Genomic DNA, 26,457 nt, shown 5'->3' on the forward strand with positions numbered 1-26,457 from the left:
TAAAAGATATTATGTGACTTTTATTGATGATTTTTCTAGATATACTAAATTGTATTTGCTTAGAAATAAAGATGATGCTTTTAATGTTTTTATTTCTTATAAAATTGAGGTTGAAAATCAACTTAGTAGAAAAATCAAGAGAAGTAGATCTGATAGAGGTGAAGAATATTTGTCTTTGAATGATTTTTGTGAAAAAAGAAGGAATAATTCATGAAGTAATTCCACCTTATTCACTTGAGTCAAATGGAGTAGCTGAAAGGAAAAATAGAACATTGAAAGAGATGATGAACTCTATGTTAGTTAGTTCTAATGCTCCTGATAATTTGTGGGGTGAAGCTATTCTATCTGCATGTCACTTACAAAATAGAATACCACGTAGAAAAACAAGCAAAACTCCTTATGAATTGTGGAAGGGTTATAAACCTAATTTAAAATATTTAAAAGTGTGGGGGTGCCTTGCTAAAGTTCTTCTGCCTGAACCTAAAAAGAGAAAAATAGGTTCTAAAACTGTTGATTGCATGCTAATTGGATATACAGAACATAGTGTTGCATGTAGATTTCTTGTTTTAAAAAGTGATGTGCTTGATTGTAATACTATAATTGAGACAAAGAATGTTGAGTTCTTTGAATATATTTATCCATTATCTAATAAAATTTCTCATAAACCTATTGAAACAAATAATGAAATTACCTCTAATGAGGAACTGAGAAGGAGCAAAAGGCCTAGGAAAGAATATTTTTCTTATGGAAATGATTTTCAAACTTTTCTTTTCGATAATGAACCATAAAATTATTTTGAAGCTATGTCTTCTTCAGACGCTAAATATTGGAAAGAGACAATAAAAGTTGAAATTGATTATATTAAGAAAAATAATACATGAATTTTAACTGATTTACCTCCTGGTGCAAAGCCTATTGGTTGTAAATGAATTTTCAAAAGGAAATTTAATCCCGATGGATCTTTAGATAAATATAAAGCTCGGTTAGTAGCAAAAGGTTTTTCTCAAAAATAAAATATAGATTATTTTGATACATTTGCACCAGTGGCTAGGATTTCTTCTATTCGAATTTTAATTGCCTTAGCTTCAATCCGTAAGCTTTTTATCCACCAAATGGATGTCAAAACTGTTTTTTTGAATGGTGATTTAGAAGAAGAAATTTATATGGTTCAACCTGAAAGATGTGTCATTCCTGAACAAGAAAATAAAGTTTGTAAATTAATTAAATCTCTTTATGGCCGTAAACAAGCTCCTAAGCAATGGTATGCGAAATTTGAACAAGTTTTACTGAGAAACGGTTTTTCTTCAGTTGAGATAGATAAATGTGTTTATACTAAAGTGGTAGACAATGATTATGTGATAATATGTCTATATGTTAATGACATGCTTATATTTGGTACAAATTTAAATATTGTGCGAAGTACAAAATTATTTCTGTCAGCTAATTTTGATATGAAAGATCTGGGTGAAGTAAATACAATATTGGGAGTTAAAGTTATAAGGAGTGAAGATGGAATAATGTTATCACAAGAACATTATATTGAGAGACTTCTTAAGAAATTTGAATATTTTAATGTCACATCTGTAAGCACTCCTTTTGATGCTAACTCTCAGTTGAAAAAGAATAATGGTGACCCAGTTGCTCAGTTTAAATATGCACAGATCATTGGGAGTATGATGCATTTAATGAATTTTACAAGGCCTGATATAACCTATGCTGTGTGTAGACTGAGTAGATATACTCATAATCCCAGCAAAGAGCATTGGTCTGCATTAGCTAAACTAATGAAATATTTGAAAGGAACCATGAATTATGGTATCCTATATAGTGGATTCCTTCTACTTTAGAAGGGAACAACGATGCAAACTAGATCTTTGATTCAAATGAAACAAAATCCACTAGTGATTATGTATTCACCCTTGGTGGTGGTGCAATATCGTGGAAATCAGCTAAACAGACGATCATTGCTAGATCGACTATGGAATCAGAGTTTGTAGCTCTGGAGTTAGCTGGTTATGAGGCTGAGTGGCTAAGAAACTTCTTAGCTAATATCCTTTTAATAAAGGACGTATTGCCTCTTGTGTCTATACACTGTGATTGTCAAGCGACAATAGCTATAACAAAGAATAAATCTTATAATCGTAAAAGTAGACATATGAAACTGAGACATGATGTCATAAAACAACTGTTGAGAGATGGAATAATTTCCATTAACTATGTGAAGTCAGAGATAAATTTGGCCGATCCTCTGACTAAACATGTGGGAAGAAAATTAATTCTTCAAACCTCAAAAGAGATGGGGTTAAGGCCGACATGTTGTCAATAGAGATGGTAATCCAACCTATGTGATTGGAGATCCCATGAAGTAGGTTCATATGGGTAATACCAAGTCAATATTGGCACTGATGTACTAAAAGAGAGCGTTTGACTGCTACCAATTGAGAGGATGAGTTATAACTCTTAATGAAATTTAATAGTCCTTATGGATGGTGTATTTAAAAGCAGTATACACTTGATGAATTCACATATATGATAGTGGGGTGGGCCGCTCCTATGAGATTCTGGCCTAGTCTCTAGAGCTCTCATGAATAACCAGGCACGCGCATGGCCTTTTGGGCGCAAAACCGCGTTGAACAGCAAAATTACTGGGGGTCAAAATGTGATTGATAAAATATCTGACTTACAATAAGAATTATTGGTTCATAAAAATATTATATTTCACCAGTAATTCTGTGAGTTAAATTTTATTGATCTAAGTTTGGTTCATAGTCCAAAAGACACCAAACCTATTACATTTGGACCATACAAATCCAGCAAAATCTTATTATTCTATTTCTTTTTATTTTAAAAATATGTGAGGATTGTAATAGTATTTTTAAAATAAGTAAGCCCAAGTGTCAATATGCATGTAAAGAGGTTTCCATATGTCAAGCCTTTTAGAAACTAAGGACAAATGGTTTACTTTATCCAAGTGTCCTTCCAAGAGAAAGAGTGGCAATTTGTTAAGAAAATTAAGTACAAGTGTATGGACACTTGTCTATATTTTAAAATAACGTTAAGCCTGGGCACTCAATCCCTAATGATGAAAATGAAGAAATGCTTCCAATTTCGAATTCTTCTGTCCCTTACCCCTCTGTTCTTTCTTTCCAATTTAGTTGGTCTTATTTTTTTTTTATTTGCTGGATTTGAAAATTAATATTTTGTTGATTCCTGTATCCTCTAAATAAATAGAGATAATCTTGTTTAATTCTGGGGAAACATTTCACATTGCTGAAATAATTTTTTAGGACAATGCCTAGCACGACTCAAGCCAGTTGATGTATTTTCGCTCACAAATAATTTTATTGCAATATTATTATTGTTATTTTTCGGTGTCATTTCCCTACAATTTTTTCTTCACAAGAGTTTCAAATTCTGGTTTTTCTCTTTAAATTTTTATATTTTTTGAAAAACAAAGTTTCAATTCAGTCTGTATTATTTTTTTTATTTTTTATTTGCATAGCAACTCAAACAAAGTTACAAAAAAAAAAAAAAAAGAATTTTTTTTTTGCAAACTTCGGTTTTGAACAAAACTAACACTTTAGGCAACTTTGCGGCATTCAAATTTTCCAGGCCCCAAAAAATTAGTATTATAAATATCTTTTTCTCAGTGTCGCCTGCCACTTTCAGGGCCATGCCTAGACATTATATTTGTATAGCATGTTCATGTAGAAGACAACCTCAAACTTCAGTCATACTTCGTTCATAGATCACCATTTTTTTAGTGAACATGGGAAGTTTGAGTAACCAATTTTTTTGTGATCAGAAGACGTGGATGACGGTCGGTGGTCTATTTTCATTGGTTTACTTCCTTATTTTCTTTGGCCCAAAATTGCTGAATTAGTGTTTTTGTTGACTTATGTGTTACGCTACACGTAAACGTTCAACTGAAAATGTTCGTATTAGTTAAGGGATTTTTTACTCCGTATAAGGTTCTCTCTAACCGTGTGACACGCTAGCTAGTCTCCATCCTTGGCCGTTTCATCAACTTTTCAAGATCACAGTTCTCTTTTTGTATGTATGATGTCAAATGCAATTCTATGTGGACCGACTTTCTAATGTGCCATGCCTTCTAATACCCCTTTATTTAACTATCTTCCATTTCTATCTCACTCCAAGTTTTCCCAACACTATATTCCAACCTTTTCTATCTCACTCCAATCTTTTCATTGTACTTGCTGAAACTTCAATAGTATTTGGCCATAGATTCTCAAATTTATTTTAAATTATTTGATTTGGGTGAAGTTTGATTTAAAGATGATATATTTCACTTTTTTTTAACCAAAAAAAAACATGAAATGTAACTTATACCAATAAGTTCTAAAAATCATAAAAAATAAACAACAATACTGAGCAAACAAACTTGCTAATTATGTTTATGCAGAACCTTCATCGATGTCATTGATTCTCATTATCACAAACCATAGCTCCTGAACATAGATATGTTTGGCACAAAATTATCATTTTTATAATGAACTACATAATATACTATCCTAATACCATAACCTGATATTTTATCAACTGCTAATAACACAATTACTAGCCACTATAATTCGTCAAATTACAATAATATTATAAGATCTACCAGTTAAAAGAAAATTATAGTAATTAGTTGGTGGATTAGTTGAATCATAATAGATGGTGAGTTTTTTTATGAAATACAAAAGTTTGGGGTAATTTTTAAAATTCCTAAAAAATCAAACAGTAATATTTTTGGCCAAAATCATGTCTAGAGCTAGTTTTGGGATTTGAAAATTTTGTTTTAAAAATCTGTCAAAATATGGATAAAATCTATAAACAAACATGTTCTGCCAAAAAAAATTGGAAAAACTTGGCAAAATCTATGGTCAAACGGGAGCGAATTGAGATCAACTTTTGAAGAACAAAACATGACTTTTCATAATAATAATAATAATAATAATAATAATAATAATAATAATAATAATAATAATAAATAATTATTATGATATGTTTAAAACTATAAATTTTAAAAATTATGGATAAAATCTATAAACAAACATGTTCTGCCAAAAAAAATTGGAAAAAACTTGGCAAAATCTATGGCCAAACGGGAGCGAATTGAGATCTACTTTTGAAGAACAAAACATGACTTTTCATAATAATAATAATAATAATAATAATAATAATAACAACAACAATTATTATGATATGTTTAACACTATAAATTTTAAATTTTTTTATAATTACGCAAATATTATAGAATATTTAAATCTCTAAGTGTCACAAAAATTATTTTCTAACTTAAAGACCCGTTTGGCCATAGATTTTGTCAAAATATATTTGTGGCTTTTTTTGCAAATACATGTTTGGCCATAGATTTTATCTACATTTTGGCAAATTTCCAAAACTCCCAAAATATCACTATTACATTTTTTAAAAAGTACGCCAAACTTTTGTATTTTATAAAAGAACCCACAATTTATTATTTTGTGACAATGCTGCTTCGTATTTTCGGTTATCTGATAGTGTATTATGTAGTTCATTATAAAAATGATAATTTTGTGCCAAATTTATTTATATTCAGGAGTATGGTTTGCGATAATATAATGAATGTTATTGACAAAGGTACTGTTGGGTATTTGTGATAGTTTAAAACTTGTGGGTATAAGTCATTTTTTTATGTTTTTTCGACTAAAAAAAGGTGAAGTATGTTTTGAAAACTTATTTCTAAACACATTTTTATTTTCAAACCAAACTTCACCCAAATCAAATTTTTCAAAATAAAATTTGAAATTTATGATCAAAACGCTAGCTTAAACTCTAAATTGAAAGAAAAATAAATAAATTGAAAGAAAGGAACAGTGAAGAGTGTTCCCCACCATTGATTGACTCTCTGAATTTTAATATATATTTAATGTCGCTGTCCCCTGTTGCACCTACAAACAAATTTTGCTGGATATTCCATGACGTGTTTTTAAAAAATGGATTCTCTCTTTTTCGAGTGTGTGTTTATCAGTTTTAGTAAAAGTATCTTTCATTCTTTCTCTAACACGGCTCTTCCATCGCGGTCTTATTGCATATTATAATTGTCACACACGATTAGCTCATGGAAGTAAACTACCGCGGAACTGCTGACTCCATAGTCCATATTCAAGTTTACGTGTTCTGCGCTTCAATCAGTTAGCTTTAAAATCATAAACTTAATATATTCTTCCTTGTGAAATAATTAAAGAAATATTATTTTAACTTGTCAGTTGATGAACCGTTACGTTTTCACCTTCAAACTTATAAGCTATCAGACGTTTGTGAGTCACACGGCATACTGAAAACTATTGTCAATCCTTTTTTTTGTTGGGGTGGGGTGGGGTGGGGGGATGGGAAAAGGTCAAAGGGGCAAGTAAAAAAAATAAAACAAAAGCTCCAATATCAAACTCTAAAATTCTAACTTTGCGTGCAACCTTTTCCCCATAAAAGTGAAATATATTTAGTGATGATAAGGGCAAAAGATTTAGAGCCCGTTTGGACATACAAAATTTTTGTTTTTTTTTTCAAAAATAATGTTTGGTTATCTATATCTTATCAATTTAGAACCAGTTTTTCAAATTTGAAAATACATTTTCACTAGTTTTTAATTTTACAAATTTACCATATACTTTTAAAATTTATAAAATGACTCCATTAATTATTAACCTACAACTACCCACGTGTTTTTCCTCGACTATCAGATGAAGCTACTGCAGCGGATAATGAACCCCTTTCTTGTGACGGCTACCATGTTGCTAAACAATAGCATGTTTGATTGTTTATTTCAAGTAGTATAATTAAACTGGGACGGTTTTGATATTTTTTACAAGTTATGGAGTATAAATCATATTTCATGGTTTTGTAAAAAAAAAAAGAAGAAGAAGACAGTCAAATATGTTGCAAAAATTATAACCAAACACAACTTCATCTTCAATTAAAATTTAATTTGAAATTCCAAATTTGAAAATTTATTTTGGAATTCATGGCCAAGCACCTACTTATTACTCCCTCTGCTGATTCTTAGTTGTCTACTCTGGACTTTACATTCTCTCTCTTTTTTATTTTAAACGTAGTATGTATTTTATGATTTTGAAAAATAAATAATTAATGATAAGTACAAAATAGGAAAAAGATTATCTTTATCTTGTTTTAATATAGTGGATAAATAAAGTGAAAATATATTTTTAGTATAATTTACGAGTAAAAGTGAATTGAGAGAGTACTTGCTAGTGGTCTTCAAAAGTTTTTTAATAGGGTAACTTCATAAGTGCCACTGTCAGTGGATATATACTAAAGAGATGCTCCTCAAATTTCTCAAGAAAGAACAAATATATAGCTTTTCACGCATTGTTTGAACGTGAATTGCATTATATATGCTTATTGATAAGGATTGGATTCTACTGCACAATTATATTTTAATCAACTAAATGAATAGCGATAACTAAAGATTTTTATTGTTCAATCAAATTAAATTTAAAACTATAATATTCGAAGTCAGATATCACAAAATTTAGATATAACAAGTGAAAGTCGGAGGTACAATAAAAGTAACAACTACAGTTGAACTATTTTCTCTCGCTTAAAGTGTGCATATTTTCGGGAAAAATGAGCAACTTGTGATTCATGTTTTTGGGATGAATACGCATCTCCAATTGAAAGGGAAAAGGACTACATATGTATATACGTACACTCCCACATTGTAAATGTGTAATCTGATAAAGCACCGACCCAATATCTTTTGAAAGAACACCTAATAAAGCATACAAGAAGATGATTTTTTGACCAGAAATGTAGAAAGTTCAGAATACAAGAAAATCTTTGCTGTTTCAAAAGATCTTTAGAGGTAATTGAGATTAGAAAATCGGAGCAAAACGAAATCCAGCTTGATGATATGAAAGCTAATAGAGCTAGTTGATCGTAACAGGTAATTACTCTATTGATGCCTACTTTACAGGCATATATTATTACTCCCTCAGTTCCCTTTCTACTTCTCGATTATGAGAAAAAATTATTTTTTTTTCATTTCCTGATTTTTTTAGCAATATCATTAAGCATTTATTTTCCAATCTTATTAGGGTATTAGTAGTCAAATTTGGATTTTCAAAGCATAGTTAATAAGTTCGTAAAACAAACACATTACTAATGCTTTCTAAAACAGAGTACTCTCTCCGGTCCAAAATAAGTGATTTTTTTGGTTGTTTTCACACATATTAAGAAATTGACCTTTTAGCATTAATTAGCAATGAAATTGACCATATTAACCTTTACTATCTCTACACATAAGCACTCCTAGTCCTAACACATACTCCAACATTAATTACTCCAATGACAATGTAGGAAAAAAATAATTAATTCATTCTTGAAATCTGGAAAAATTACTTATTTTGGACCACAAGAAAAAAGTCAAAAAATCACTTATTTCGGACTGGATGGAGTACAAAATATAAAGTGGAAAAATAAAAAGGAACGCAAAAGTAAATATTTACTTGAAATAAGTATTTTACTTGAATAATTGAATATCCTTACCAAACGTCTACATGTTACCGCAATAGAAGGTTTGCAACATCATTTATTTCTTGTGAACCTCAAATTTCATCTCGGCATGAGTTACAACATTGGCATTCATCAACACACAAAAGCTGGTTTAGGTAATTGATATGAGAATTCTACGATATTGAATTCTTGTGTCTTGATAAGAGAAAAGAGATAAATTTTATTGAAGAGAGTAACTGCTTGGACTTAGAGACTATAATTAGATGCTAAACAAATACTCCATATAATTTATTTTGATGTGATGTTTACTTTAGATTATCTGTGGTAATTAATTATTTTAGAATACGCTTTTCGTTTCCCAAAAAAAAAAAAAAACATGAAGGTACTCAAATTATATATGAAGCCAAACATTAGTAATTTTTTATTTATATTCAGTTCAGATGTCAATTTCTTGATTTTTTTAAAACAAAATAAGATAATTAAGGCTACATAAAATCATTATAAATCACACTTCTCAACTAATATTATTATAAAAACATACTCCATCCATTTCAATTTATGTGAACCTACTGACTAGGTACGAAATTTAAGAAAAAAAAGAATATTTTTGAAGTTGTAATGTAAAATGAGACACACGCATTTTGTGTGGCTATAAATCATTGCATAAAGGTAAACTATTTCCAAATATGAAAAGGGAACATTCTTTTTTACACGGACTAAAACAAAGAAAGTTCACATAAATTGAAACGGATGCAGTATATCTATACTATATTAAAAGCACGAAGGCCCTTAGCGAAATATCGTTCGCCTTTTTTATCCCTTGAAAATAGAGTTCACACTTGACAAAATAGTCATTTGATTATCGTCCTAATATTTAGTATTTTGAAATCTATTAAAATTTTAGTTACTAAATCTTTCCACGTAGGAAATTCTAATATTAAGGACTTTAAATTTGAGTAGGATTTTACCTTATTTAATTGTGCAACTATTTTCCTTAAATCCAATACTTTCATGTTTCTAAGGTTTTCAATATAACGAATTGTTATTAAAGCTTCTTTTTTTTCAACGCTTTTGTCTTCATTTGAAGTAAACTTCAATTTAAATAGCAATATGTTCATAAACAGATATATGAAAATTTAAATACAAATATTAATTTGTTTTGTGGTCTGCTATGTAATTATGAATTTGCCACGATTCTAATGATGTAAAAACTAAGAATCCTACTTTTCCTCTTTAAAGTTTCGTAGAATTATGATCATTTTAGTTAAATAGGAATCATTTGGAAATCATCTACGGTTACGTATCGTTTTATAATTTATCGTATCATATTGTATTGTATTGTACTGTATCGTTTTACAAATATAATGTTTGGATAGATTGTGTTGTTTGCCATCATTTCATGATATCACACACCAGCAATATGAAGAATAAACTTGCAATATTGTAAAGAAAAATTATGATACATGTAAAATTATTATATAAAAAGGTAAGGTAAATGATAAAATAAAATTATTTAATAATAATGAAGGGTGAGATTGAGAGAAAAAGATAAGGTAACGACGCGACCACACCAAATTGGTTGTTACATAAAGTGGCACATTTTGTCGTTATGTAACGAGAAATTTAACGATACAATACAATAAAATTTAAGTAACAATCAAAACAAATATCGTATTTAACGTAACAATACGATATAATGCAATGGGTAACAACCATCCAAACAAGCTGTAAGTTTTTGTATATTTCTTTTTTCTTTTGTCAGAATTATTTTAATTATATTTAGACTAAAATAGATGTTCGGTAATAAAGTTAGATAGAAACGACTTTAACTTTTTCTAGAATTTATGACCTTAATAATCAATAAGAACCTTTTTATTTCATTGCATGGTAATGTTAGGAAAATCCTTTCCAAGTTTCCAAATTTTAACACATCAGAATCGTTAGGCAATCACTGGAATTCCAATCTTTTGTTGACTACCTTTTGTTTAATTTTCATTCTAAATTAAATAATAATAAATTTGTTGTGAATATATGAAATATACTGCATCCTATATGACAATATCAGTTGTGTTGATTCTAATTTTTCACACGTAGACAAAGAGTTAGGTAATTTATAAGTTTACCTTTAAAAATAAAGTTTACATTAGATTACAGAAAGTATACTATAAAATTAATATTTAATAAATTTCTTAATATTTAAAAAATTTAAATTAATAAAATTTTAACTATTAAACCTTTTCTTATTTGAACTATGTAAAAACTCCTAATTACTCAAAATATTTTTACTTTTATTTCTTTTTTAAACTAACTAATTTTTTACCACATTCTTTTCTTCTATAATTTTTTAAATAAAAATTAATGTTTCCAATTTTGTTAAAACTTCTTAATGGTCGTGTTGATTAGAAGATGGTGATAATAAATAAATTTAACAAGATTGCTGCAAGGAGATTAAAATTAATTATCTATTCTTTTGTATATTTGGTTGATGATACTAAGGATATATACTAACTATAAGACCATGAGTCGATTGAGACTTTAGTATTTTAATTTTAAATAAATTAACATTTAAATTTAAAGTTTTAGTATGAATTTTCACTCTATATTTTAAAGATTTTTTGATCTTATATAATCGAAAATTTATTTTATTCTAGAAAAAAAGTTAATTACTTCACCATATATTAAAAGCAGTAAGAAAAAAATATATATCAGAAAATACTGAATTAAAACACTTTATTTCCAAGGTAGTACCTTAATTTACTATAATGCATATTCCTTCAACTAGAAATGACTTTTTTTTGGGTTAAAAAAAAGGTTTGTTACATAATTTGACTTTAAGAAAAATAGAAATTAGGTATGAAATTCGTCTCATAGCTAATGGGAATTTTCTTTTGATAATTTGTCACTAATCCATAGCTAAAGTTTACTTAAAAATTAATATTTACTGTTTAGCTACATAATTTATTTGTCGTAATTTTTTTAGTTGCTCTGTCTAGAATACATATTACCTAGACAATTATTTTCATTTTAAGTTAAAGCAAAAGAAGGATAAATGATAGATCACTAAGTTATCAAAATTATATTGATTGTTTTCATGCTTAGCTAGGTCATCTTATATTTTGTTGACTAAATAAGATCAATATTCATCATTTTCAAGAACTTATATTTTTAAAATTTATAGTATAACTCATACATATTATTTAATAATATTTATATAATTTTAAAATATATATACTTATTGATATAGGATACACGCGCATTGCGCGTATCCTAAAACTAGATTTCAATATGATCAAACATTATTATTAAGAAAATTCCCTTAAGAATAATAATTATTCTCTTTAATGTTAAGAATAAATAATTAAGTCCTAATTTAACCAGAAAAGTCTTTGATTTTACTAATGTGTAGAAAATCCAAGTCATTCTTTTTAAAATTCATCATATAAATCGGTTATAGGTAATTGTTAAAAATACAAACATTATACAATAACATGAAGCATTAGAGACAAAATGTATTCTCAGTGAGTTGTCATTACTTATTTTTCTTTCTTTCGATATTCATTTAAACAAATGACAACTCTCTATATTTTTCTACATACAAAGTTACTTATTGTAAACTATTATCTTAATGTAGGCATTTTAAAACTTAGTATTTGATAATTTTATTTACTTGTTCTTCTTGTACATATATTTTATTGATTGATGCTAAGCATTGACGCGAAATACACGTGCAACGCACGTACACTAAAGTTAGTGAAAACAAAAATGTGTTAAACCATAGTGATTTAATATTCTAAATTATAATAGTATCATATGAACTAGTAGTATATAACAAATGAAGAATCATGTTTTATTATTTTACATAAATAATTAAGTTGTTCAAAAATCTGTTGCAACATGGGTCGGAGGTCTAAAACATGTGATGCGTTGAAATTGAGAAGTCGAGGAATTGCAGGCGTTTCTTGTCCGCTTGTGGTCATTTGTCAACCATAGAGGGCACTTTTGATATTTACATTTGAAATTGACAATGGAAACTGAAAAGAGAGCCACTAATCGGGCAATGCCATGAGGATCATGACTACTAATTAATTCATAGTTGTAATTACACAAATGCCGTCCATCTTTTTCACCTACTCAGAACTGTGCCACTTAAGTTTTTGCCTTTAAACCTTTTCCTCTATAAATACTTAAGCTCAATCCAATAGCTCTAACTAACGAAGTAGCTGTCTCCTTCTTTAACCTTAATCTAACTAGCTCATTGCCTTTTCTCTCTCTCTAAATCTATCCACATTCTCTCTCTAAACCATGCAGATCGGAGCAGCACTTCCGGCAACCAATTTGAATCTTTTTCAGGCAAGGGTAAAATGCAATGGATGTTCATTAAACCCTTCTGCAATGGCTACTTGTGTAAATACACAAACTGTAAAAACACTCTCATCATCCACAAAGATGACCAAAAAACACATTTCCAATCTTGAAAAGCTTCTTCAAAAGCAATCTCATACAAACCCATCAGTAGTTGATTCGAATCCCGTGGTTCAAGAATCCGGTAATAATGGGTTATTAGAAAACAGAGGAAGAAATTTGTTGGAAGGGCTAAATTTGGCTAGTATTTGGCCTGAGATGAAAGCTGCTGAGGAAATGTCGCCAAGGCGTTTGAACAGATTAAAAAGACTCTTATCTTCCAAATCAATGCAATATTCTCCTAGGAACAATATTTGTAGCCGGTGGAAGGAATACCACGGCAGCAATAACTGGTTGGGTCTACTTGATCCGTTAGATGAGAATCTACGGCGTGAATTGGTTCGATATGGGGAGTTCATTCAGGCAGCTTATCATTGTTTCCACTCCAACCCTGCCACGTCAGCAGAGGAGGGACCATTGTCCGCAAGACACGTGGCATTGCCCGACAGGTCGTATAAGGTGACCAAGAACCTCTATGCAACTTCATCCATCGGGTTGCCTACGTGGGTGGATGACGTGGCACCTGATCTTGGATGGATGACCCAAAGGTCTAGTTGGATTGGATATGTGGCAGTGTGCGAGGACAGGAATGAGATTCAACGAATGGGAAGGAGGGATATTGTAATTGCGTTACGAGGTACTGCCACGTGTTTAGAATGGGCAGAGAATTTTCGTGCCTTGCTAGTAGAACAAAATGACGATTTAGCTAAAGAACAATCTAAAGTGGAATGTGGATTCTTGAGTTTGTATAAAACAGGTGGAGAACATGTCCCAAGTTTAGCTGAATCAGTTGTTAACGAAGTACAAAGACTAATTGAACAGTATAAAGGTGAGCCTTTAAGCATCACTGTCACAGGGCACAGTCTTGGTGCAGCTTTAGCTCTTTTAGTAGCAGATGATGTAAGTACATGTGCACCAAATGCACCACCAGTGGCTGTTTTTTCATTTGGAGGCCCTCGCGTAGGAAATCGGGTTTTTGCGGATCGTCTTAACGCGAACAATGTTAAAGTGTTACGTATTGTGAACAATCAAGACGTAATCACCAGGGTTCCAGGCATGTTTGTGAGCGAAGAGCTAGACAAAAAACTTAGAAAATCAGGAGCAGGTCGCATGCTAGAGATGTTAGATTGTAGGATGCCGTGGGCGTATTCACACGTTGGTACTGAATTCAGAGTTGACACGAGAATGTCGCCATTTTTGAAGCCTGACGCAGATGTTGCATGTTGCCATGACTTGGAGGCATATTTACATTTGGTGGATGGATTTTTAGCATCTGATTGTCCGTTTAGACCTAATGCTAAGAGAAGTCTTGTGAGGTTGTTAAAAGACCAACGGTCTAACTTCAAAAGACTTTATACTAGTAAGGGAAAGGACTTGAGCATTAATCTTGATAGAGAACATAATTTTGCTAGGAGTAGTTGCTTGCCTAGTCCATCGTCTTGATATATATTACTAGCTAGCAGAGAATGTATGCTTCCAAGTACAAAGAAGTAATCAGAAGTATATGTTTTCGACCGTATATCTACTTGCTTTTCTCTTCTTTAAATTCTTAGGATGACTCTATCAGTAACTAAAATATAAGTAAAATAGCATTATATGCGCAATAAAGAAGACAGAAAAGAATAAATTAAGTTGAACACTATAAAGGTTCGTTTGCTATCCGGGATAAGGAATAATTAATTCCCGAATTAAATTTAAGAAGAGTTTATCTCATGTTTGACTGAGAGAAAATTGCAGTATAATTAATCCCGAATTAGCTTTCGCGGGATTATAGTATTTTTTTTATCCCCATGAAAAAATGGAATAACTAATCCCGAGATAATTAATCCTGGGATAACTTCTTGCCAACCAAACGACCCTAAATGGAAAAAGAAGAAATTTTGCATATGAGCAACATTTTTGATAGAATAAATCCATAGAGGAAATATGCAAAATACATAGTTTACCCATTGACCTTGTATCCAAATCCCTGTTACACACCTCTCCACCACGGGCAACCTTTTACACACCCAACTTTTTTTGAGTGTGTCTAAGACACACCACTTTTTTCTTCGCCAGATTTTCAAAGCATGTGTATTGTCACGCGCCAATAAAGTCGTGACACGTGTCACTGACTAATAATAAAAAGATAGCACATAAAATTACAATTATATCTATATCTTCTTCATCCTGTCCACTATAACTGCCATCACCATGCTTTCAATTTCTTGCTCTTTCGATTTCCACAACTAAAGCAGCAAGGTAGTAATAATAAAGAGGAATGTGCATTTTTTAGCGAAGAAGATTAAAAAATTTACAATTTAATTATTTGTAAATTTATCCATTAACAAATTTAAAGAATATGCTTATTTGCAAAAGCTTGAGGTAAGCTTTAATGGTTGGAGATATTTTTGAAAAATTTAACTTAGCCATGACAAAGTTCAAGCTAAGCTTTTCTAAAAAAGAAAAGAATTTTCTGTACATACACTTAATCCAAGCTTTAATGGTTGCTAGAGCTACAAAGAGTTTAATTGTTGAATTCTTATTGTAATTTCTTAACAAAAAAATCTACGAAACTAAAGTCTAATGATCAACAAGAAGAGATATGAAAAATCTTAGTAGATCTATTTGACAAGATTAGTTCGGGCGGAGAGAAGTGGGTCTAATTAAGTGTCAAGAAGCAGCCATGGTTGTATTGGAAAAAATTGTATTTAAATATAAAGGTGATGTGTCGAGACACGTAGACTGGTCAAATGGTCAAAGAATTACAACTAGCCAAGAGGCACGAGTTGCAACAGATACGAGCAAATGGCAGAGGAAGAGGCACGAGCAGTTATTCAAATAACTTAGCGCCCGTACCTATCTAAGTTATTTATGTCCGAGAATCAAAAAGAATGAATCTGACAATAGAAAAGAGTGTAAATACGGCATTTAATAGGCATTAAATGTGGAATACGTTAGAGAATTTGTATTGAATGTAATGATTATATAACGTATCATTCAATGTCTTTAATTACTCATAATAGTCTCGTTATGATTTGGGCAAAACGTATATCTCCAAGATATCTATAAAAGGGAGATATCTGATCAATTGTAAGGAGACAAAAACACTATTGGAATAAACTTTGGTTTACTTATTTTTCTCTTGATTACTCTCTTGCTACCTAAATTACTTCCTTTTATACATTCTTTTGATTATCAGTAACCCGTGTTCTTCTAAATTCTAGCTTTGACTAAAATTTCATTTTTTTGGTTAAACAAATTGGTTCCGTTACCGGAAAACTGATAATCTATTTTCTTTTCACTTAACTTTCCTTGTTGCATCAATTATGTCGAACAACAATGACAACACTCAAGGAAACCAAGAGAACCAACAAAATCAGGGAGATCCACAGAATATTAACACTCAAGTTCCTACTCCACGAGACTCTCCACGGCAATCTCGTGAGGGTACTCCTGATGGATCTCAAATAAACGAGCATGCTCAATTTGAAAATGCTGAAGCTGTTGATGAAGCTTTGCAGAAATTAATTGTTGCTCAGGTCAACAAAGCTGTTGAGGCACTTGTTAACCAGTTACCTGTTGCAACACCCACACCTACTCCAAATAATAACACTTTGGAAAACCCTCGTTCCGGGCTTATTAACTCAGGCAACGGTGGAACTCCCAGTGAATCACAGGAGAGAGAACCAAGTAATGTAATTAATTCTGATTTACAAAATTTAGTACTAACCTTGCAGAAACAGCTCAAAGAGCAAAGTGAGCACATAGAGCAGATACCCAGGGTGCCGCCCATAATCAAAGGGTAGATATGGATAGATATTCGCAACAACCCTGGAAGCCAAGTGCTGCTCCACTCCCAATTCCAAAAAAGTTCAAAATGCTTGATATTCCAAAATATGATGGAACAACAGACCCACGACATCACGTTACTGCATTCACAACGGGCATAAAAGGCAATGATTTGACTAAGCAGAAGATTGAATCAGTATTAGTCAAAAAATTTGGTGAAACGCTCACCAAAGGAGCGCTAACATGGTATTCTCTTTTACCCGAAAATTCTATAAATTCTTTTACTGAGCTTGCAGATTCTTTCATCAAAGCACACTCGGGAGCTCAAAAAGTAGAAAAAAGAATGGAGGATATTTTCAAAATCAAGCAAAGGGACTCAGAACTGCTTAGAGAATTCATGGACAGATTTCAACGTGAAAGAATGATATTGCCACGTGTACCTGACAACTGGGAAGCTATAGATTTCACAAGTAATTTGAATGAAAAAAGCTCGGAAGCTACGAGGAGACTCAAGGAAAGCCTTCGAGAATTCCCAACTACAACGTGGAATGATGTTTATAACAGGTATATCACGAAGTTGAGGATTGAGGAAGATACTGTTCCACGATTTCAAAAAGAAGAAAAGGTAAGTTCGAGACATGCAGAGACCGAAAAAAGATCCGGTAAAAACAGGTACGAGCCTTACGACCTGCGGGAAAGGACTCACGGTCAAAGCAGGATAATCAAAGGTACGATCACAGATCAAGAAACAGAGAATCAGGTTCTTCATCAAGATTCAGGAACGAGCGAAACAACTATGAGTCACGAGATGATGATAGAAATTTAAAAGCGAGATTCGGTGGTTACAACTTCAATGTCAGCACCTCCGAGCTCGTAGCTGTTTTGAGAAGCATGGGAGATAAGGTTTGATGGCCAAAGGAAAAATAAGATCGAATCCAAACAGGCGCAATCCTGACCATTGGTGCGAGTTTCATAATGACCACGAACATAAAACAGCAGATTGCAGATTTTAAAAAGTGAAGTTGATCATTTATTAAAACAAGGATATCTTACTGAGTTGTTCAGTGAGAAAGGCAAGCAAGCTTACATGAAGAACATGCAGGAGCCTCCAAAACCACCTTCTCCCAAAAGAACTGTCCACGTTATAAGTGGGGGTGAAAACGTCAATGGTATATCATATACTGCAACTAACAAAATTTCCAAAGTAACAATTACCTAAGGGAAACAGGTGCGACATGTTTTAGAGGAAGACAACATTACATTCAATGACGCAGATGCAGATGGCGTATTAAACCCTCATAACGACGCACTGGTAATATCTTTAATTGTACATGATACTAATGTGAAACGAGTTTTGATTGATCCAGGTAGTTCCGTGAACATTATTTTGCTAAGAGTATTACGTGAGATGCAAGTTGAAGATAAAGTGATACCAAATGCGCATACTCTATTTGGATTTGATAATTCTAGTGTCCTCACAAAAGGAGAGGTAACACTCACCACATTCGCTGAAGGATTCGTCAAAGATACAAAGTTCCAGGTGGTAGATATGGAGATGACTTACAACATGATTCTTGGGAGACCATGGATCCACGAAATGGATGTTGTTCCTTCACCTTTGCATCAAGTTATTAAATTTCCATCGCCATGGGGAATTTGTCAAATTCGTGGAAATCAACATACAGCCAGAGCTATCAACTTTGTTGCAGATACAAGAACGAGAAATGAAGGTAAATAGCAATCACAGAAGGTAGGTGAGGACACCACAACACAAGCTTCAACTGAACAAGGGCAAACAGATGTAGATTCAAGGCCTGATACCATTCAAGAACTAGAAGAGAATGAAAATATCAAAACAACAATAGAGGAATTAGAGCCTGTCGTGTTATTTTCTCAATGGCCTGATAAAAAGGTCTATGTTGGAGCCAATCTTAGCCAAGGTATGAGAGGTAAGTTAATTGAATTTTTGAAAACTAATGTGGACTGCTTTGCTTGGTCCAACTCTGAGATGACAGGAATAACACAGAAGGTGATGACTCATAAACTAAATGAAGATCCATCATACCCTCCTGTCAAGCAAAAGAAAAGAAAGCAAGGAACTTTCAAGAATTAGGTGATTCAAGAAGAAGTCCAAAAATTGCTAAAAATTGGTTCCATTCATGAGGTAAAGTATCCTCACTGGTTAGCTAACACTGTTGTAGTTCCAAAGAAGAACGGTAAGTGGCGGGTTTGTGCAGATTACACAGATCTTATTAAAGCCTGCCCTAAAGATTCTTTTCCACTACCACACAAAGATCAATTGATTGATGCAACTGCAGGTCACGAACTATTAAGTTTTTTAGATGCATATTCAGGTTATAATCAGATTAAAATGGATCCGGGAGATGAAGAAAAAACTTCATTCATAACAGACATGGGGACTTACTGTTATAAAGTAATGCTCTTTGGTCTAAAGAATGCAGGTGCAACGTATCAGAAGTTAGTTACCAAAATGTTTCAAGAGCATTTAGGAAAGACTATGGAGGTATATATAGATGATATACTTGTTAAAACTCAGTATTCAAAAGATCACATATCACACTTATCTAACACATTTTCAATTTTGCGCAAACTTAATATGAAGTTAAATCCCGAAAAATGTGCATTTGGCGTTGCATCAGGTAAGTTTTTGAATTTTCTTGTTTCTAACCCTGGTATTGAAGTTAATCCTGCATAGATTTAGGCCATTGAAGAAATCCCTGATATACTTTCAAACAAGAAAGAAGTTCAAAGATTAACATGGAGAATTGCAGCCTTGAGAAGATTCATTTCTAAATCATCAAAGAAGTGTTTTAAATTCTTTTCAGCCCTTAAGAAGCAGGATCATTTTGAATGGAATAAGGAATGTCAGCAGACACTCAGGAATTTGAAAACGTACTTATCAAATCCACCTTTGCTAGCAAAACCAAAGGCTGGGGAAAGACTACTCATTTACCTTGTTGTTTCGGAAGTTGCGGTAAGCGCTGTTTTGGTCCGAGAAGAACAAGGTAAACAATTCCCTATGTATTATGTTAGTAAATCTTTGTTAGATGCGGAGACGCGGTATCCTCAGTTAGAAAAACTTGTACTTGCATTAATCATGACATCTAGAAAGTTAAGACCTTACTTTTAGTATCATTCTATCGCTGTAGTAACTACCTACCCTTTAAGTAATATATTACATAAGCATGAGTTATCAGGTAGGTTAGCTAAGTGGGCAATAGAGTTAAGTGAATACGAAATCACATACCAACCTAGAACTGCTATAAAATCACAAGTGTTAGCTGATTTCGTGGTTGATTTTAGCCAGGGGATGCAATTAGAAGCAGAAAAAGAATTACCGGTATTCGATGGAGCTAACCCGGGAACTTGGACTTTATTCATTGATGGCTTATCTAATGTAAAAGGTGCAGGTTTAGGGATTGTCTTGGTACCACCTACGGGTGAAACCATTCGACAGACTATTCAATGTCACTCCATAACTAACAATGAAGCGGAGTATGAGGCTGTGATTGCAGGTCTAGAATTGGCACAAGAGCTTGGCATAAATCAGATTATAATCAAGAGTGATTCGCAACTCGTGGTTAATCAAATGCTGGGGACTTATACAGCTAGGGAAACAAGGGTGCAACAATACTTAGAAAAGGTACGGGAATTGATAAAGCAATTTCAAACCTGGAAAGTTATACAAATACCAAGGGATGAAAATGTTAAAGAGGACGCCCTAGCTAATCTCGCATCTGCAGCTGATGTGGAAAACGATGCAAACGCCTTAGTTATACATTTAATTCATTCAGTTCTCAATCCTAATAAGAATGAGGTAAATTTTAATAATTTAACTTAGGATTGGAGGAACGAGATTGTTGCTTTTTTTGCAGTATGGTACCATCCCTGATGATAAGAAAAAAGCTCATGCACTTCGAAAGAAGGCTGCTCAGTACTGCTTAAAGCAAGGCAATTTATATTGTAAAATGTTCGGTGGTCCCTTAGCAAGATGCCTCGGACCTTCGCAAATGGAGTATGTAATGAAAGAAGTACAAGAGGGACATTGCGGGAATCACACGGGAGGAAGGTCATTGGTAAGAACCTTAATTAGGGCAGGTTATTACTGGCCTAAAATGGAAGAAGAAGTAGAAAGTTACGTGGCCAAATGTGATAAATGTAAAAGGTACGGTAACAATATGCATAGACCTATAGAGTTATTACATCCGTTCATTGTGCCATGGCCATTTATGAAATGGGGAATGGATATCGTGGGTCCATTACCACAAGCAAAAGGACAGGTAAAGTTTTTGCTCATACTCACTGATTATTTTACTATATGGGTGGAGGTAGGAGCATTTAAACAGGTGCGAGAAAAGGAAGTCAAATATTTTATTTAGCGGAATATCATGTGCCGATTCGGTGTACCAAAGGAGATCGTGTGTGATAATGGCCCTCAATTTATTGGAGCTCAAATCATGGAATTCTTTCAAAGTTGGCAAATTAAAAGGATTACGTCAACACCTTATCATCCGGTGGGTAATGGGCAAGCAGAATCAACGAACAATTATCAATAATTTAAAGAAACGATTAGAGGAATCAAAAGGTAACTGGCCTGAAGTGTTACCTGGAGTTTTATGGGCATATCGCACAACTGCAAAAACAAGTACAAGAGAAACACCATTTTCATTGGTTTATGGAGCTCAGACTTTAATTCCAGTTGAGATAGGGGAACCAAGTACACGGTTCACACAGGCGACACAAGAATCTAATGACGAGGAGATGCGGGTCAATCTAGATTTACTCGAGGGAGGAGAGAAGCTGCATTAATAAGAATGGCAGCACAAAAACAAGTCATAGAACGATATTACAACCGAAAAGCACGCCTCGGATTCTTCAAAGTGGGGGACTTCGTGCTTAAAAAGGTTTTTCAATCTACAACAGCTAACGCGAGTAAATTAAGTCCAACATTGGAAGGACCCTATAGAGTTCGTGATATTGCAGGAAAGGGAGCATATGAACTGGAGACAATGGATGGCAAGATACTACCTTCACATTGGAATGATGTTCATTTGAAGAGATACTATTTCTAAGTAATACCCACGGTCAGGTATCGCCATTTTAAATTTAATTTTTGAATTGTTAAAATTTTACTAACAATTTTAGATGATAGGCAAAAAGCTAACCCGTACTAAATGATGAGTCACAACCTGTAAGGCACACAGAATAACCTAAAATTCCTGGCCTAGGGTTACAATTATTCTGATAGAAATTCAAACGGGTTAAGCAGTCTTCATCTATAATCGCACCTCCGAGTCCCGTATGTTTTTCCTTTTCAGGAAAAAGGGCCAAATGAGAGAAACTATCAAGTGATCGAGGCTTCATACTTCAACACTCAAACATTTGTGGGACTACATAATATACACAGACATGTGTATAAAGAAGGCAAAAAAGATTGAGGAAAAATCAAGCCTAAAAGAGTCAAGTGCAGAGTAAAAGTCACAAAGTCACGAGATGGAGCCACGAGCTAAGGCCAAAGAAAAATCTCACTATAGTTAGGGTAAAGGCTACGTACTAAAACGGGTTATAAGGAAAAACCCTGTGTCTATTATTCTTCTTTTGTAATAATCTGTTACAAGAAAAACAGTTACGAGAAAGTTATAGATGTAATTCAAATACATGTAAAGTATTATTCAAAACTTGTCAAAGTTATTTCAAAGAAACATGTGTGTTCCTATTTCTTTTATCGTATGATAACACCATTATGAAGTTGAGACGTCTTCTTCATTAAGTGTCGAAATATAAAAGGGCCCTCTTTTATAAAACTCATGTTTAAATTAGTTAGTCATGAGATTAACAGAAGCATTTTCGAAGAACAAAAATGCAAATTATTCTATAAGTCCTTAAAAATAAAGGCAAGAATAAAACAGACAGAAGTATAAGATAATAATACGAAAAACTTCTTAATACTTAAAAACTGAAGACTAAGTACGAACTTAGTCATAAAACTATGAAATTGTTTATACAAATTGCCCCATAAAAGACTTGGGGACTTGTGTTTCCAAAACCAACCCTCAAATGAAGCTAAAGGTTTGATTACAATTTTCCAAAATAAAAACAAAAACAAAATCATTCAAATGATTAAAACTGGTCATTGAGAAGTTTGTGGAATTGAAGCAGTAGCATCAATCGTAGCAGACTTAATTTGGGCTGGTGCATCAATAGATGCAGTTTCAACTTGGCTTGCAGCAACATGCTCGATTGGGCTTGAAAGAGTTGGGATACCCGTATCAGCTTCAACATTCACGGGAGCTTCAACTACGGGAGAAGGGAAGTCCTGAGTTTGCTGAGCATTTTCAATGGTTTCATTGATCTTAGCTAACTCCGACTCCATGTTGAAGTTTTCTTGGCCAGCTTCAATTAGGGTATCACGACGTGAATTCAAAAATGCCCAACTTACCTCAACAACAAATTTTTCTTCAAGGATCTCATAATCCTTTTCCCAATCAGCAATCTCATTCTTTAGCTGTTCATTTTCAGCCAAGGCAGAGTTATAAGAAGATTGAAGAGAGGCATGGGAGCTTTCTAAAGCACGCACCTTATCAGCTGAGACTCGAAGGTCTTCTTGTGCTTGAGTTAAGCTTTGCACGATCTCCCCAGCGTAAACTTCTTTTTGACTCAAAAGAGTCTTCAACTCTCTGTTCTCTTCACTGACCTTAGATAGTTGCTCTGAGAAGGAGGATTCGAGACATTCTTTTTCTTGTTTTGCTTGGCTTGAGGAAGCTTTTACAACCGCTAACTCTAAAGTTAAAGCCCGCACCTGCTGCTCTAAGGTACTCTTTCTCTCTTGTAAATCTTCCATATCAATTTGTGCACTCTCAAATTGTTCCTTCCAATTGATCACCTCTAACTGAGAATCACGTGCTACCTTCTCCAAGAGGGGGATTCTGTTCATCATTTCTGTGCCGATAAGATTGGCCTAAAAAAAGGAAGGGAAATAAGAATCCCAAAGATAAAAAAAAATTACAAAGTAAAGAAGGGAGAAAAGGAAAATACCTTCAAAGTGACATGCACGATATCATTCATAGAGTCAAGGAACTATGGCTATCCAGCTTTGCTTTTTTAATTGGGCCAATTAAAGGCTCCAACCATACATCTGCCTGACCTGACTTCCTCAAAAGGCTGCTATCAACAGGAACTTCAATAGTTACCCTCCTCATAGCGGCATTTCTACTTGAATAGCCCACTTCCGTGTGATGAACGATAGGAAGGGGAATTGTCAAAGGAGGAGCGATAGAAGAAGTGAAAACAGTAGAAGAAGGAACAGAAACAACTGGGGCTGGTAAAGAAGGAATCACAGGCACGGGAGTTGAAAAAGAAGATAAGGGTATTTTATCTAAAATAGGCCCTAAACTTCCACTACCAAAACCACTGATGAAAAGTTGATCAATAGACTCACGAGTATCATGAGGAGTGACGTCATCGTCAGGAATTATTACTGGGGTTTCAACAAGTTCAGTAAGAGAAACAGAAAGACGAGGGGAAACTTCAGCTTCGTCATCAGAGACGATGCGTCTCCTAGCTCGTGGACTCATCACCAGGGAGCCCCCATCTTCCTATTTTTTAGAGTTTTTCTCTTCAACAACTTTCCTTTTTACAGAAGAAGAACCCAAGACTATTTCTCGGGCTCTTTCTAAAGAGATACGGTCCTCGAAGGAGTACGGGTTCCCAAAGAGACACGAGAGGCCACAACTGCTTCAGCAGTAACTCCTCGAATAGCAAATCCTGATAAAAAGAAGGATGGGAGTTAGAGCAATAAAGAAATATATATATATATATATATATATATGCGTGAAAGATAAAATAAAAACTCTTACCATGAGTCTTTACTTTCCAACCGTAACGGTTAGAAAGTGTTCTCCAAGACCTACCATCTATTGGTGCGGTCTTCAGCAATTTATCTACCCAACCACGAAAATTGGGAATATCCTCCACAACTCCCATGGTTGCTAAAAAAAGGGGGCAAAATTAGAAAAGTTGATAAACTTGAAGAAAAAAGGCACGAGAAGGATAAAAGACTTACGTGCAAAATTTCACTTCTCAGGGAAGGGAACATTATCCTCACCCACTAAGCCAACAGTGGGGGAAGCAACAAACCGGGCATACCAGCGGTCCTTGTCATCTTCAGGGCTCACCAAAACCCTCTTACTCCTGGCCACTAGGGTAAAAATGCCATTACGGAAAAGCCTAGGGGAGTAAAGATGAATCAGGTGAGGGAAAGTAAAGGAAACGTCAGCCATATTGGTTAAATGCCTCAAACAGGCAATAACCCTCCATATGATTGGGCCAATTTAACCCAAACAGACATTAAAGAAACGGCAAAATTAAAGAATGACTAGGTCAGTAGCTGGTTTGAACCCTAAAGTAAAAGGGTATGTATAAACAAAAGAGAACCCAGTCAAGTAAAAAGTAATTCTCTGATATGGATTAGGGATAATAATGGGAAAATCATTACTCCAATGGTAGTCTTTGCGAACTACATGAGTCAAAACTTCGGTAATTTGAGTGGGGTAAGCATCAGTATGATCTAAAGCGGAAACCTGGTTTCTAAGAGATTCCCTATCATGGTAAAAAGATAGTTCTGTAGGGACTATCTCATCTACTAAAGGCTCACGTAATGGTTCAGAAAGTTCTTTACCCCTAGAAGAAGGACCAAAACTAGGAGAAGGTATAGATGAACCACCACCACGAGTAGACCCTAAGCTACGAAGCCTACCTCCCCTTCTATGCCTAATGGGGGCATTAGGGAAGGTATCAACAATGGGAACTCTCCTAGGGTTAGGGTTTGGTGAAGACATGGCGAAGAAGAATAATGTGAGGAAGAAGTGAACTGAGATTTGAGGAATTAAGTGTTCTATAAGCTTTATATGGTAAAAGACAAGGAAAGCAGTTATATTTATATTAATAAGCAACCGCCAAAGGTAAAAGTGCAGTGATGGAAGGACCATAATAAATATAACTGGCACTTCGTGAATAGTGGAGCCGTAAAAAAAGCCTTGGAAAGGGCTGCAAAACTGCAGAACCAATGAAAAAATGACACGTGTACGAAGCATTAAATGGAAGCGACAATTGAAGCGTCAATTTTGTCATAGCATTAATGGTGACAAAAATTCTCTTTTAATGAAATCCACTTTCCAAATATTCAACAGATGAATAAATGGAAAGTTGGGGGACTATCTGTATTGGGAAAAATTGTATTTAAATATAAAGGTGACGTGTCGAGACACGTAAACTGGTCAAATGGTCAAAGAATTACAACTAGCAAAGAGGCACGAGTTGCAACTGATACGAGCAAATGTCAGAGGAAGAGGCACAGGCAGTTATTCAAATAACTTAGCGCCCGTACCTATCTAAGTCATTTATGTCCGAGAATCAAAAGGAATGAATCTGACAATAGAAAAGAGTGCAAATACGGCATTTAATAGGCATTAAATGTGGAATACGTTAGTGAATTTATATTGAATGTAATGATTATGTAACGTAGCATTCAATGTCTTTAATTACTCATAATAGCCTCGTTATGATTTTGGCAAAACGTATATCTCCAAGATATCTATAAAAAGGAGATATCTGATCAATTGTAAGGAGACAAAAATACACAATCATCCCCAGGAAACAAAACATGAATACGAAGACCCTTTTGTGAAT

The 26,457-nt window shown here is 33.5% G+C and overlaps 1 protein-coding gene across 2 annotated transcripts; it reads left to right on the forward strand.

Annotated features, from left to right (window-relative positions):
- The first annotated feature begins 7,766 nt into the window (after positions 1-7,766).
- LOC104222641 (phospholipase A1-Ibeta2, chloroplastic) lies at positions 7,767-14,467 on the forward strand. 2 transcript variants are annotated; one of them, XM_009773898.2, is made up of 2 exons: positions 7,767-7,948; positions 12,826-14,467. In XM_009773898.2, exon 2 carries the CDS (start codon positions 12,910-12,912, stop codon positions 14,419-14,421), a length of 1,512 nt encoding a protein of 503 aa, XP_009772200.1. In that variant the 5' UTR covers positions 7,767-7,948; positions 12,826-12,909; the 3' UTR covers positions 14,422-14,467. The 2 variants fall into 2 exon arrangements, with proteins under 2 accessions (XP_009772200.1, XP_009772191.1); XM_009773889.2 differs by lacking the exon at positions 7,767-7,948 and having other exon boundaries at positions 12,741-14,467.
- The last annotated feature ends 11,990 nt before the right edge of the window (positions 14,468-26,457 follow it).

The sequence above is a fragment of the Nicotiana sylvestris genome, chromosome 6, assembly GCF_000393655.2.
Source record: "Nicotiana sylvestris chromosome 6, ASM39365v2, whole genome shotgun sequence".
In the NCBI taxonomy this organism is placed as follows: Eukaryota; Viridiplantae; Streptophyta; class Magnoliopsida; order Solanales; family Solanaceae; genus Nicotiana; species Nicotiana sylvestris.

Coding starts and splice junctions, on each gene's coding strand:
- LOC104222641 (XM_009773889.2), top strand. CDS start 12,820: ATGCAGATCGGAGCAGCACTTCCGGCAACCAATTTGAATCTTTTTCAG.